Source organism: Odontesthes bonariensis, chromosome 4 (genome assembly GCF_027942865.1).
Source record: "Odontesthes bonariensis isolate fOdoBon6 chromosome 4, fOdoBon6.hap1, whole genome shotgun sequence".
In the NCBI taxonomy this organism is placed as follows: domain Eukaryota; kingdom Metazoa; phylum Chordata; class Actinopteri; order Atheriniformes; family Atherinopsidae; genus Odontesthes; species Odontesthes bonariensis.
In genome coordinates, this window is record NC_134509.1 from 40,489,907 (window position 1) to 40,504,923 (window position 15,017).

The 15,017-nt window shown below is 39.2% G+C and overlaps 1 protein-coding gene across 1 annotated transcript in view; it reads right to left on the reverse strand.

Annotated features, from left to right (window-relative positions):
- The window catches only part of LOC142379172 (teneurin-3-like), a 137,327-nt gene that overhangs the window by 33,742 nt on the left and 88,568 nt on the right, over nucleotides 1–15,017 (reverse strand). The window contains exons 3-5 of the mRNA XM_075464303.1: nucleotides 10,906–11,028; nucleotides 6,719–6,839; nucleotides 6,052–6,122 (exon numbers count right to left, since the gene is read on the reverse strand). Coding sequence (XP_075320418.1) covers nucleotides 6,052–6,122; nucleotides 6,719–6,839; nucleotides 10,906–11,008 — 295 coding nt within the window. The 5' untranslated portion in view covers nucleotides 11,009–11,028. The remainder of the gene's footprint in view (nucleotides 1–6,051; nucleotides 6,123–6,718; nucleotides 6,840–10,905; nucleotides 11,029–15,017) is intronic.

Below are 15,017 nucleotides of genomic sequence, written 5' to 3' on the forward strand. Positions count from 1 at the left end.
CTAACACTAATCCTTTAATCACAAGCCTCTGTAACAGAATGTTGTTATTGGTGGCATTGAAAACAGCACTGAGATCCAACAGGATAAGCATAGACAAGATTCCGCTGTCTGTGGCCATGAAGAGAACATTTCACCAGTGCCGTTTCTATGTTATGGTGTGCTCTGAATCCTGGCTGACACACTTCAAACAAATTCTGTGCAAATGGTCAGATCATTCAGTTGAAGCAATGTTTTCTACAACTTTAGAAATGAATGGGTGGTTTAATACAGATCTTTAATTGGCTAGCAGTCCTGAATCAAGAGTATCTGTTTAAGTATAGGCCTAATAACATCAACCTTAAAAGCCTGTGGTACATAGCTTGCCAAATAAGACTAATCAAATACTCTAGAAATGTTAGTCAAGAATAAAAATAAAAATCCCTCCTTAAACAGTCTGGTTGCGACTGTATATAATACAATTTGATGGTTTAAATAAACTCTCATTAGTTTAGAGAATTCAGATTCTACAGATAGTTCTATAGTTGCTGTACTTGGCAATTAGCATCAATTGTGGGAATTGAACCCCCCCAAAGCTCTGGCTCCAGCACTGAAAAAACAGCACTACATTGACACCAACTCTTTGCTTTGGCCAAAGCAAATAACTGCTTACTTTGAAGGCAGTGGGCAGGTTTATGGAGACCAATCAGACCAGCTAAAATATTGTGATCATGTTTAAAAATCCAGAGCCAGTGTTCAGTTAAATCTGCTGAATTCAAATGAAAAAAAAAAACAAAAGTGAGTTCCAACTTTGAAATCAAAGCAGCAGTGGAAAGACATGAGCTCAGTATTACTCTTATTTCCCTCCTCTTTAATGTTTAATAGTAGCAGTTGCATCTGTAAAAGCTGCCCAGTGCACCGAATAGAACTAAATTTTTTTCCTTGATAACTACCAACCTGTATCCAACCTACCACTTTTAAGTAAAATTATAGAAAAAGTTGTTTTTGTCTAATTAAATTAAACATTTGATACATTAGTCTGGTTTTAGGACAAACCACAGTACAGAGACAGCCCTTTTAAGGATTGTAAATGATCTCAGGTGTAACGCGGACTCACAGAAACTCTCAGTCCTGGTGCTGCTGGATCTTAGTGCAGCTTTTCATACAGTAGATCACCAGATTTGATCAAACAGACTTAAGTCTAAGTCTTACAAGTCTCTGGTACTGTTTTTAAATGGTTTTACTCCTTTCTCACAGATCGACCAGTATGGATACATGCTCCTCAACAATTCATAAAATCAAGTGTGGGGTTCTCCAAGGATCAATTTTAGGCCCATTGCTTTTTAATCTGTACGTGTTGCCACTTGGGGATGGCATTGGTTTTCACAGCTATGCTGATGATACACAGCTTTACATCGTTGTGTTTCCTGATGACCTAGAACCAGTTAACGTTCTTTCAAACTGAATTTACTGACCAAATCTAACTTCCAGTGTGCTTTGAGAGCTGGAACCTTAGAAAGACTCAGCGGGCTGAACAGGTTAAGGGTTTATCCCTTAAAGCCATGACTCTGCTACGGTTGAGATATTCCAAATTTCAGTTTGTTCCATGTTATCCCTGCAATACCTGTTCTAATTTCTACAGTCATAGCATTACATTACATTTATATTAAGTGTTTTAGCAGACAATTTTATCCTCATTTTAGCTCAAAATTGAGGAAATAATATTCAAGATTCAGTGCAGTGAGAAAACTTGGCCTAGCACTTTGCTTGTTTAGTCATTGTGAAACAAAAAAATGAGAACAGTCTGGATTGAGAGTGCTGTGTGCGTAGGGACGGTGGTACCAGACGGCATCCCTGAAAGGAACAGAGTAATCAAAAAACAGCTAAAGGTTGAAGATTGAATGGTTTAGATAACTGAGCATTTGTGACTTGTATTAGATTCGGACAACCATGGATAACTAGTGGAGTTCAATTAGCAATCAAGTGATCTTATTTTGGTTGATGACACACTAGACATGGCATGGTGTTCTGGACAATTTGAAGTGGTTTCACTGTGCAAGCAGGGAGACAAGCTCAAGGAGTGTTGCAGGAATCAAGGTGGGATATAACCATGACTTGTACCCTTGGCATCCTGGGTCAGAATTGGCCTGATTTTTCTTACACTGTAGAGTACAAAGAAACATGATCAAAAAACAGATGCAGCATGGTCACAGGAGGATAGCTGCTCATCAGTCTTGTTACCCAAGAATATTGCAACTTTTGTTGGAGAGACAGTTGAAAGCGAGCATTACTACTTTTGATTGCTGTCACCTTATACCCTCTTTTATTAACAGTATTGTTACAGGTACTCAGATTTATTAAGTAAAGCAATCCAGGCTCTCGTGTGTCATCTCAATCAAACTGTTAAATAGTTTCAAGGAATCCTGTTCTCTTATATCTGACAGTCTTCTTCCTATCACTACTGACTGTGCTGTGATTGCACTAGTTAAAATGAGCATGTTCATAAGTCAATTTATTCCATGAAGTCTGAGCTGAACAAGAAAGATTTTAACTTGCATATGACATTTTTGTTGTCATTAACTTGCGTTTCTCTTTCTCAGCAGGTATCCCTGGCCTTGAGTTACGGTGTTTGTTGTCCCGTCTTTTCTGTCCTCTCAAACTCCAGCTGGTCGAGGTGAATGGCCATCCTTCCAAAGTCTGGTTCTGCTAGAGTTTTTTCATTTCACAGTCGCCTCGTGCACACTAAGGACGGAGGATTGGATCGAAGAGAAGTTTTGGTGCAGTCTGTTGGTGTCTTTAGCGAGGCTACTTTTTTATGAATTGGCTTTGTAAGTATGAATTAGACTGAATTGGATTTTATTGGATCATGATTCTATTACAATAAATTGGATTCTAATTGGCTTGAATTGAATTGTGCATTGAAATTACATTTGTTGTAATTTGCTGCTATGAAATTAAAATTGAATTAAATTAAATTGAAATAACTGACTAACTTAAAGCATGCCCCCTGGGTGCCCCCTTCGGTGGAAGCCACAACCGATGCTTGTAATACAGTACATATAACTGATGTAACTGCATTAGGATGATCACAAAAATGTGGAGTAATAAACACGTGCACGCAGCTGCACTCCCACAGCAGACAGCACAACAGAAATTGACGATGATGTACCGAAACAAAAGGAACTTTCAGAATAAAGCTTTAAAAAGTGGAAAAAAAAGGTGAGGCCTGCTAGCTGAATGTAACAATAATATTCTCACAGCAAACCCTTAGAGAGCACCTGTGAACTGCTATCTGAATTCACTAAAACTCAGAAATTGGTTAAGGTCATATCACCATTGATTAGTATGATAGTGGGTTCTGCCTTTACGTCAGCATACAAAAATACTTTATCATGCTTTTGTATTCACCAAAAAGTCACCCTCTCCTTTGTTGAGGGGTGTTTCCCTGTCATTAAATACTGGTTTAACACTTATTTGACCACTTTTTTGACCGGAGGCGACTCACCACACAGACTCTCCTCTCAATCTCTTCGTATCTTTCTCCACTTTTGACTGTCTCAGTATCAGTCTTCCTCCATCTGACCAGATGATGTAGCTGGGTATCATCTGCTTATGGTTGAGTTTATATCTTTCTTTTTCCCCTCTTCTTTTATTGCTTTTAACTGTGTTTTTAATTTTTATTCTATTTTTTTCCTCTTTAAATTGCTGCTTTATGCTGTTCTTTTAAATGCCTTGTCTTTATGTAAAGCACATTGAGTTGCCTGTGGTATGAAATGCGCTATATAAATAAAGATGCCTTGCATACACATCTGCCCTGATAGGTTTTAGGACCTTGTATATTGGCCATTGGTGATCAAACTGAATTGAATTGTCTAGGTTTATAAAGCTGTGATCTAGTTCATGCTTCAAATGGTCCCTGCTGGTTTGCAGGCCTAACCATAGAGTGCTCTGCCTGGACGTGCTTTAGTCTTGCCATCCATGGAGTCTGAGTCACTGCCAAAACTTTGTAAATATCTTTTCAATCAAACATAGTTGTAATGTTTCACACAAATCCCAAATCTTGAATTGATTTAGTGTTCTTTTACCTTGTGATATGACACAAACTGATCCGCAATGGCAGAGCATAAAACATGTTTTCAGGGTATAAACTCATTTAAATGACAGGAATTGTCCAAGTATTCAGACCCTTTGCTTTGATACTCACAACTGAGCTTTGGTGCTTTATACTTTTTTGACAAAAATTGAAACCACTATCAGACTACTTCTTCCCGCTGTCCAGCCAAATTCAGTAATCCAGAGTTCCTTTGTGATGATAATGAGTCTTAAAAAGGGATTACTCAGTAGTGTCAAGATGCAAGGAGAGGAATCCACAAAAGTTAGAAAGAGAAAAGAGCCACTGTATTAGCTTGTGATGGAATAAAGGATCCAGTTGAAATTTGGCTATATGTTGAAATATTAGCAGTAATAACATAACATATAAAAAGAGTAAAAATGTTTTTTAGGTTGCTCTAAAATCTTATTCTTGTGTCTTGAAACCGAAAAAGTGCCTCAAAATATACTTACAGGTTATGGCTGGATTATAAAGTTGGATATAGAAATATATTTTAGCACAGAAATACATTTTAAGTGTCTTGTAAATAAATTCAAATAGTTTTAAATTGTTGATTTTGGTAATAAACATTGAGTAAAGTGATCAAATAATTTAAAGTAGCATAAACAAGAAAAAGAAAGAAAACAGTTGGCCTTATGAAATGTAACATCTCCACACAAAAAATGGGCTGATATCAGGATAAACAAACTTAAGTCACAAAGAAAGAACAAAAAAAACAAATTAATTATCGGTAAAATCAGTTAGTATAGATTTCTTATATCAATGGCACAACAAAAGATAACGAGTGCTGCAGTTTAATTAAAGCTTATATCAATTTTAAATGAGCTCCAATAAGGACAGCTGTGAAAATGAAGGTGATAAGTAATCATGACTTTTTTTTCATTCCTCAAATATTGACGCTGCTGAAAGTAGAACTGGAGGACAACTGATGCACTCTGTGGTTTAGCACTTTTCTATTAAATGTGCATTTATCCCTGTTCTTTTATCCCAAGACCTCAACGAGTACCCTTTAATAGATCTTTATACCCATGGTCAGTCATAAATGTCCTTTTACACATTGTCCGGGGCTAAATAGTTGGCGCCTCTGACTTTGTGACTTTGTTAAAAGGCTAAGAACTGTGTTTTACTGAATCATAGTGTTTCATCAATTTTCTGTTCAGGATTGTTTTTTTAAAGGTCTAAAACCACATTTCCATGATACAATGGGATTAGGTATAAGGTGAGAAAAAACAGCACAATGAACATAATAGAATATTATAAATATGCCTATAACAAAATATAAAGGTCAGTCATTATTTTCCTGTGTCATGTGTCCATACAACAGAGGGCAGCTACCGAAACTTTAGTCCTAAACAAGTTGACTATCTTGAGCTGTTTTCACACATGAACACTGAAGATGTTGGGAAGAATGTGCAGAGAGTTAAGAAATCTGTATTTTCTGCAGTGGCTATCTACACAAGCACTTCACAGGCTTTCTGCTTGATATAATCTCTCCCAGTTGGAAATGTGAATGAATGGGTTTAGGGGAACGGGTATATAGAGTGCTCAAAAGACAGTAGGTGATGCTGAAATTACAACATGGAAAACACTGTGATGTCATGACAACACATTGAAAATGTGTATTAACAAAAAAAAACACAAAAACAGTTACACAAACAGCAAAAAAGTCTTTATGTATATGTGTGGTGTTATTTTTCATTGTTTATTAGGGTCCAAAAACTGGGATCTCACCATACTTGTGGGGTCCAGCAGGTTTTAAAGAGCCCCAATGGTTCACAACAACATGTTTAAAGGCAAACCAAGTTACAACTTGGTTTAATGGTTACGGTTAGAATTAGAATGAAAGGAGTGTTAGGCATTCACCTGCGATGGCTGTGGTTAGGTTAAGGGGTTGGGGATTGCTTTATGTCAATGGTGAATCATTGCAAACACAAAAATGATTATGCGTGTGTGTAGATACTTACTTTGTCTGTTATAGTCATCTTGTTCACGATGAACCATATCTTTATGTCCCTTGGTTGTACCGTATAGTAATCTGATAATAACCAAGAAAAAACATTTCTCTTTGTGTTAATAAAGAACGGTGGTTTAGAATACAGAAATACTAAATAGTCCTGGCTTATATAACATCTTTTGACGTTGCCTGGGTACCACAAAGCACTTTGAAACATGGTTTTCATCCATCCATTCAAACACAAATTCTCATTCCACAAATGCAGTGCCTTTTCCTACTATATACACAACAATGAGTACAACTACTGATCACATTGACTAAACATTAATCAGATACTGAACAATATTTAGCATTTCATTCTAATGACCTTAATCATTGAGAAAATACATGTATAGTGAATAAAAAAAAAGAAAGTAGCTACCAGTTCCTCTCTGTAGTAATCATCGGAGAGTATGGTGCTAGTGGTAGTAGTAGTAGTAGTACTCACAGTAATAATAATAGCGATGATAGTACTGATATTAAGGTGGGTGTTTCCAATTAGTGTCTTAACCTAATCATGACAATGTCACTTAATGACTTGTTCAATTATTTATTCCTTTTTGAAAAACTATTCAAACTATTTATCTTATAGGATTATACAAAACGTACAATGATAATCTGTCTAATCAAAGTCTAACCTGGTCTGGTCTTGGTGCTGGTCGAAGGCCCTTAGGGTTTCACTTGAGGAGTAGGACTTCTGAGTGGGGACGCGGAGACCCTGGGAGCGAACTGCACAGTCTTCACTGTCCCCAGATGATCCTAGCAAATGTGTGGGCGCAAACAGACACTGGTCATATGTCCGTCGAGCTAAGTTTTTTTTTAGTTTGCAAGATTTTGAACATACATGTTTAAAAAAAGGAACAACATCTTTAGTCAACTTCTTGCAGCCATAAGTAACAAGTGAAGAGAAGCAATTATTTGTGGGATGTAGAGTAAAGGAAATCCAGCTGGTGGAAGCATGAAATGTAATGAAATCATGGAGTTTGGAAGAGTGGCAAACATGTAATCTTTCCCGTTCCGTAAATAAAATAAATGATCCAATCTTTGTTAAATGTCAGTCATTTAATCATTAGAGAGGACGTATGTTGATGAAGATTCTCAGTCATCTAGGTCATGGTAATCATAAGAGCTTGATTAAGAAGAGAGGATAGTTACAGTCACGTGTAAGTTCGACATGGATGAAAGCCCATCACCTTCAACTAAACCTCTCTAAAACTGAACTGCTTGTCTTCCCAGCCAAACCAACCATACATCACAGCATCTGCATCCAAACTGAATCCCTATCTCTTGCTCCATCAAAGGCAGCTAGAAACTTGGGTGTCATGATTGATGACCAACTAACCTTTAAAGATCATGTTGCTTCCGTTGCTCGATGGTGCCGCTTCGCATTGCTAAACATAAGAAAGATCAGGCCGTACCTAACCCAACACGCCACCCAGCTCCTGGTGCAGGCCATGGTCATCTTCTGCCTTGACTACTGCAACGCTCTCCTAACTGGTCTCCCAGCCTGTGCTGTAAAACCGCTGCAGATGGTCCAGAACGCGGCGGACCGTCTGCTCTTCAATCAGCCTAAAAGAGCGCCCATCACCCCTCTGTTCATTGAGCTCCACTAGCTACCCTTAGTCACAAGTCACTGATGTTAGCCTACAAAGTGCTTAACGGAACGGCTCCCATCTACTTGAATGCTCTTGCAAAGGCTTATGTCACAACTCGGTCACTCACGTCGACAAACGATTGTCGTCTAGCAGTGCCTTCACTACGCTTAAGACAATCCAGACTCTTTTAATGTTTCGTTCCACGATGGTGGAATGACATACCGAGCGCTACCAGAACAGGGGCATCCCTGAATATCTTCAAGAAACACTTGAAGACCCAGCTCTTCAGAGAGCATCTCCTAACCTAGCACTTACCCGGTACTTCCCTACTCCCTCTACTTCACTTTACCTTTCTGTACCTCCCTCTATGCCTGCACTCTATCTCTACACTGTCACCCCTTTCACCTCTGACTAGGGTTGCCAGCCGTCCCTTGAGAAATGGGATCATCCCGTTTTTAGAATGGTGCTTTTGTTTCTAAATACGGGACGATTCCGTTTTTCAAGGGACGGCTGGCAACCAACTCTGACAGAGTCTGACTCGTCGATTCCTTCTATGTAGCTTATTGTTAGCTTTGATGTTAGCTGTAATGTTATATCCTCATTTCCAAGTTGCTTTGGATAAAAGCGTCTGCTAAATGCATAAACATAAACATGTGTGTGACTGTGACAACCCTCTCTGCTTAAAGGCTGATTCTCCCAACCATCTAGCTCAGAACTGAAGATGCCTTTCGGATGAGAGGTGAAACGTCTTATATATATCATATGGTATTTGCTTGAAATACCATGACATTTTTAAAGATTGAGTTATTCAGATGGCGAAATTTTCCTGTTTTGCTATTTTTTGTCCCTCCTCTTTTCAGTGGCTTTTAGCTTAGCTTCTTCAGCAGATTTTTTCTTCCCTTCTCCAAACTGAGAGCACTCTATTGTGACTATTGTGGACATGGATTTCGAATATTGAATCCCGGCTGGGGCTTTTCTGTGTGTTTGCATGTTCTCCTTGTGTAGCGTGGGTTCTCTGCGGGTACTCTCAGCGCATGTTAGCTTCATTGGTAGCTAGAAGTGAGTGTGAGCGTGCATGGCTGTTTGCCTAGTTTGTCTCTGTGTGGCCCTGTGATGGATTGGCGACCCGTCCAGGGTGTACCCCGCCACCCAATGAGTGCTGGTATAGGCCCCTGGCCCCCCCGACCCTGACTTTGATTAAGCAGGTATAGAAAATGGATGGATGGATGGATGGGACCTAATGCAGGCTGTATACAACTGAGTTTATTCTTCTGGCCCTTTAGTAACCGTCTAGGATCTTTAAAAAAAAAAAACCCAACAGAAACTGATGACCTCCAGATGTGTCATTCCTAGAGAGATCAGCTCCAAGTCTCTGTTTCCACTACTGTATAAGCAATACTAAAATACCATGGCCATTAGCTTGCTCTTTGTTGTAAGATTTTAACTTTGATATCTATTTAAATTTGCAAATTTTTTTTTGCTTATTCACTGAAATAGATGGTACTTGTGATTACTTAAGACCAAAATGCATTTATTTGTGTTGGAAAAAGTAGTTTAGGGATTTGTCTTAAATGCCAGTCAGAACAGCTGCAGCAACTGAGGAGCAACTGACCAAAAAGAGAGAAAAGAAAGGCCAGTTTAGAATCCAAGCTAAATTACCTTGGAACCATGGCTGTGTGTCTACCCAGCTTACTTTGGACTTTTGCCTGGTTCTTGGAAAATGGAGTGGATAAGATGTTACTCTGGCTGCAATAACAGGAAATCAGAGACTGCTGTGCCTACATCCTTGTAGGGATCTGGCTCCGTTTCCAAATTGATGGAATGACCATGCTGTGAGCTGACAAAGCATTGGACTCCGGCAAGAAAAGAGGAGGAGGACTGCATTTTTCTCATGTTGTTTGGTGCTCAGGTGAGGTCAGTGATAGTTATTGCTGACTATGTTGTCCCCCAGAGAATTCACCGTCATGTTCACTGCTGCTGTTGAATATTCAAATAAAAAGAAAACACGACTTCATATTGAAACTGTAAGAGATCATTAAGAAACTTAAATACATGTATCAATAGCTGAGCTGAGCTGCCCAATGTCTTTAGAAAATATAAAACTATAACAGCACTTTCGGACTTGCAGGATGAGTCTTGCCTTTGTTACCTGGATTGAACGAGCCCGAAGCCAACAACACAATGGAGCCCTTAAAGCCGATGTGCTATGGGTGCTGCGGTTCAGCTCAAAACCTTTAAGCACATCTTTCAGGATGTTTTTCAAGCACTACACAGAGTAGCAAATACTGATTTCTGAAAGCAACACTTATTATTCAGATGTCTTTTTTGGCCTCATATTTCCTCAAACATTTACTTAACCCTCAGCGCTATTTGATGGTTTCATCTTTCCTCAAATCCTTCAGAATCCACTTATATAGTGATTTTTTTTTTCCTTTTGCCTTATCTAGGTTTTGTAAAGCAATGTAGGGGTCAGTGTCCCCCCAAAGCACACTGTGAATCATGAAGGATCAAATTGACAACTTGATGATTTAAGGACTACCGCTTTAAGTCTTGGCCGTATATAAAAAGTTTAGCATTTTATAAACCGTACATGAAGGTTAAGGTTCATAAGTATTAGTACTAATGTTGACAAGAAAATATACCCAGTAAAAATATTATTTTATCATTTCTTTTTAATTGAAATAAAACTAAATAAGATGTAACCTTTGAAAATGAGACCAGTGCAAGAGAAAAAAAAAGATGGAAAAATGAGCAAATATACTAATTACTTAGAGTGCAGTAGTTGATTAATGAGCAGGTTTCTCCACTGCCCAAATTACTTCTTGTTCATAAGTGAAATTAGCCACAAGACCTGTTCTACTACCATAAATAAAAAGCATCTCAAACTCTATGATAATAAGCCTCCATCAGCACTGGATTTGGCAAGAAATTGGCAACAATCACTCCTATAAAAGATTAAGTGGAAAATGAAAATACAGACATGCTGATACAGTTTGTAAAAAAAAAAAAGCTAACCTTTCATAACATGATTGCTTCACACAATAAGTAGTGAACATGTTACATCAACATTACATTAACCAAAAACATCCAGCATCTATCAGGTCCTACATTTAAGGTCATTAAATTACTGACTCACTAGACCATCCAATGAATGACTTGAGGAAGAAAAAAGGGAGTAAATGAATGACTGAATGCATGTGTGATTGACTGTGCTTATTGGGTTATCTCACCAGTGTACTGCCTGTCCTTATCCCTCCGGCTCTTGGTAAGTGAGCAATATGGACGTCTCTCTTTTACTTCCATAATGCTTCTGCTCGTGCTGCTGGCAAACATACAGGCATGCTGTTGTACAGCTGCGACAGAGACAAACAAACAGACAGAGAGAAAGACAGAATGCAGGATGATAAAGCACCAAACAAAAAGTCAGAAGAAAGAAGCAAGGTGTTGATGGACTCCACCTACAAACATAGTATGAAAAAAAGGGGTAGTCAATAACAAAAAGATCTGTTCCTCGGCTATGGAGGTTCCACCTTGGAAAAATAGGTATGATTGTATAGCAGGTTTGTTTATCAAGAAAAAAAGGAATTTGGTGGTACTTTAATTTAGTATGTATTGTATTTAATCAAATTGGTGGACAAATATACATTCAGGCTAAACAATGTAAACACAGTTGGTCTTTTATTTGATTAAATCTCCCTAAGTAGCTGTGCCTTGACCAGATACTTTGATTCAGACAAGCTCTGACTATCAAATATGTAATAAAATATCTTCCATTAGATATTTGAACTCTTGTCCTGGCAGATTTAATGATTTTTAATTAGGTGGTTTCCTGAAATGGACCAAACTTTGGATTACAGTGGGACAGCAAAGTATTTTGACAAAGCATTTGTCAGAAAGTCTCATGTGGATTTCATGAAGATACAGTACATCATGAGTGGACTCACACATTTTTTAAATAAAAAACATTTTCTTGTGTAACCACCTCAACTGAGGCCTGAGTTTAGGAACTATCTTAACTTAACTTTATTTGTTTAGAAACTTTCAAACACGAGAGTGCTTTGAAGTGCATAAGCAACATTTTGCTATGGCAAAGAAAAGAGGAAAAAAAGAAAATAAAGTAAATGAATAAATAAGTAAGTGAATAAATTGTTATATGAATGAATAAATAGATAAAAAGTCAAATAAAAAATTAAAAATAAATGCAATTGTATTGGTAATTCAGGTAAGAGGTGGCCGATCATGACCTCGGATGTTTGAGAGTTCATTCGAACATTGAGCCACCATATGAGAAAAAAAGACACTGATTATGATTATTAAAAATGAAAAAAAAAATTTTCTCAGTGCTCAGGCTTGCAACCGCCATTCCAACATCCCACTATTCCGACATCCCGCCATTCCGACATCCCACCATTCCGACATCCCAAAATTCCGACATCCCAACAATCCGACATCCCAACATTCCGACATCCCGCCATTCCGACATCCCACCATTCCGACATCCCACCATTCCGACATCCCAACATTCCAACATCCCACCATTCCGACATCCCACTATTCCGACATCCCAACATTCCGACATCCCAACATTCCGACATCCCGCCATTCCGACATTCCCCCATTCCGACATCCCAACATTCCGACATCCCAACATTCCGACATCCCGCCATTCCAACATCCCGCCATTCCGACATCCCGCCATTCCGACATCCCACTATTCCGACATCCCAACAATCCGTCATCCCAACATTCCGACATCCCAACATTCCGCCATCCCGCCATTCCGACATCCCCCCATTCCGACATCCCAACATTCCGACATCCCGCCATTCCGACATCCCCCCATTCCGACATCCCAACATCCCGCCATTCCGACATCCCCCATTCCGACATCCCGACATCCCGCCATTCCGACATCCCCCATTCCGACATCCCAACATTTCGACATCCCGCCATTCCGACATCCCGCCATTCCGCCATTCCGCCATTCCGCCATTCCGACATCCCACTATTCCGACATCCCAACAATCCGTCATCCCGCCATTCCGACATCCCAACATTCCGACATCCCGCCATTCCGACATCCCAACATTTCGACATCCCGCCATTCCGACATCCCGCCATTCCGACATCCCGCCATTCCGCCATCCCACTATTCCGACATCCCAACAATCCGACATCCCAACATTCCGACATCCCAACATTCCGACATCCCGCCATCCCGCCATTCCGACATCCCCCCATTCCGACATCCCAACATTCCGACATCCCGCCATTCCGACATCCCAACATTCCGACATCCCAACATTCCGACATCCCGCCATTCCGACATCCCACCATTCCGACATCCCAACATTCCGACATCCCGCCATTCCGACATCCCAACATTCCGACATCCCAACATTCCGACATCCCACCAGTCCGACATCCCACCAGTCCGACATCCCACCAGTCATCAGCTATTTTGACATGCAAAACGTCCAACAATACTGACAAGGCTCTACATATAAGATTATAATTCTTTTTTCTGACTCGGGAGTTATGAGTCATTGTCTCCATTAACTCGTTCACTGACTCACTGCTGCTACTGCCAGCTAACTGCAAAGAGGAGACATGCCACACAACTGTTATTCTAACTTCAATTGCGTAAACATATTAAGCTAAGTGCTGTATTAGCTCCATGGCTAAAGCGACGGCTCTGCTCCAGCTCGTAGAGCCCTTCCCTTACCCGAGAAACTTTCTGCTCCGCACGATTTTTCTGCACGATGATTCAGGACTCATGATTCAGGACTCATGATTCAGGACTCATGATTCATACCCGACTCACAGTTCACAGGCAGCAAACAGCTCACTCGCTCTCTTTCCCTCCCGGCTTTATTTTGAAGGAAGAGTGAGTTCATTCATTCTGTACATAATTATTTTATTCTAATGGTGCACTGTTGAATGTTAGAATATTATTACTTTTGCACTATTGTTTAGGTTATTTAAATGTTCTATTTGTGTACAGTTTCATACATTTTATTATTATTTTGTATAATTTTGTGAATGTTAATTTATTGGCTGTTTGGGTTATTTGCATTTATTTAGAGAGAAAGAAAGAAAAATAAATATTTCGCCTTGGAGACTTTTTTTTAGCCTTTTTCACAATGATTTGGGGACTGGAGTGGTTTGGAACTTGTTTGTACATTCCGTGGCTGTGAGTAACTCATACAAACTCGAGTCAGTAAAAGGAATCGAGTATTCCATCACTACAAAACAAGGGCAAACTGCTCTCTGCCAAACTTTAGGGCGTTTTTGCGCTGGCATATCATTAGTGCAAAATGTTTTGGGTAAAAAAATAGGCCATTAAAGGAATTGTCTGAAAAAAAAAAAAAAATTTTGTTCAGGAGCTCTTGGCTTGGGATACAGAAAAAGATGCAAAGCACACAGTATAAATATATCTAAATAATCCCAAAAATAATAAAAATAGTAAAAGTTAAAGTAAATAGTTTTAGTGAAATCCAATTGTTGTATGACTGTATTGCACATATTGCAGCATAAGGAAGTCAAATCAAGTTCGACACTTTTGGTCGGAATGATGGGATGTTTGATAGAAAACTAAGTGTTGCCACTGCGACAATTTGAGGCCCATGTCGGAATGTAAGCATGTAACCAAAGTTGAAGAGTTAAGTAAGCTTCTCTCTGTGAAGGATGTCCTCTTGCATTGCCCGTACCCACTGCACACCCAGAAAAAAAGACATTTGGCCTCATGCAACAACCATACGTATGAACAGATTTGTTCTTAAGTCGAGCATATGAATGATTGAAGAGAATTTGCGCATTCACCAATTTTAAGTTTTCTTTCAGTACGAACAGAATTTATGAGTGATCCAGAGCTGTCGTAGGAGTTTCGTAAAATAGTCCGCTGTTATTCCAATCAAGTTTGCTTGACTAATGTATTGTATATTTAATTACTTTGAAAATATCATAAATAAATATATATTATATTCCATAATTATGCTGACATTATTCTGTTTGACTTAAATTATGTACTAATTGAAGGTTAATTTGACTCTGTATATAACAAGGTCAATGGGAAGTGTAACCAGCTGCTGACTTGCTACTTTTGGATTCCTTAGCGTGTCAGGCTCTTGGAAGAGAGCGTGTGCTCCGAGACATGTAGATATACTTGCGAAGACAGACGAATAGCTGACATCACGATTTAGACTGCCAAGGACTGTGCTGCTGCAAATATGCAGCTTGCTAGAGCCACAACTCCAGAGAGAAACAAGCCGATTAAACCAAATTCCACCACATCCAGATCATCATCTTGAATTTTTGGCCACTGGAACCTTTCAGAGGGAGA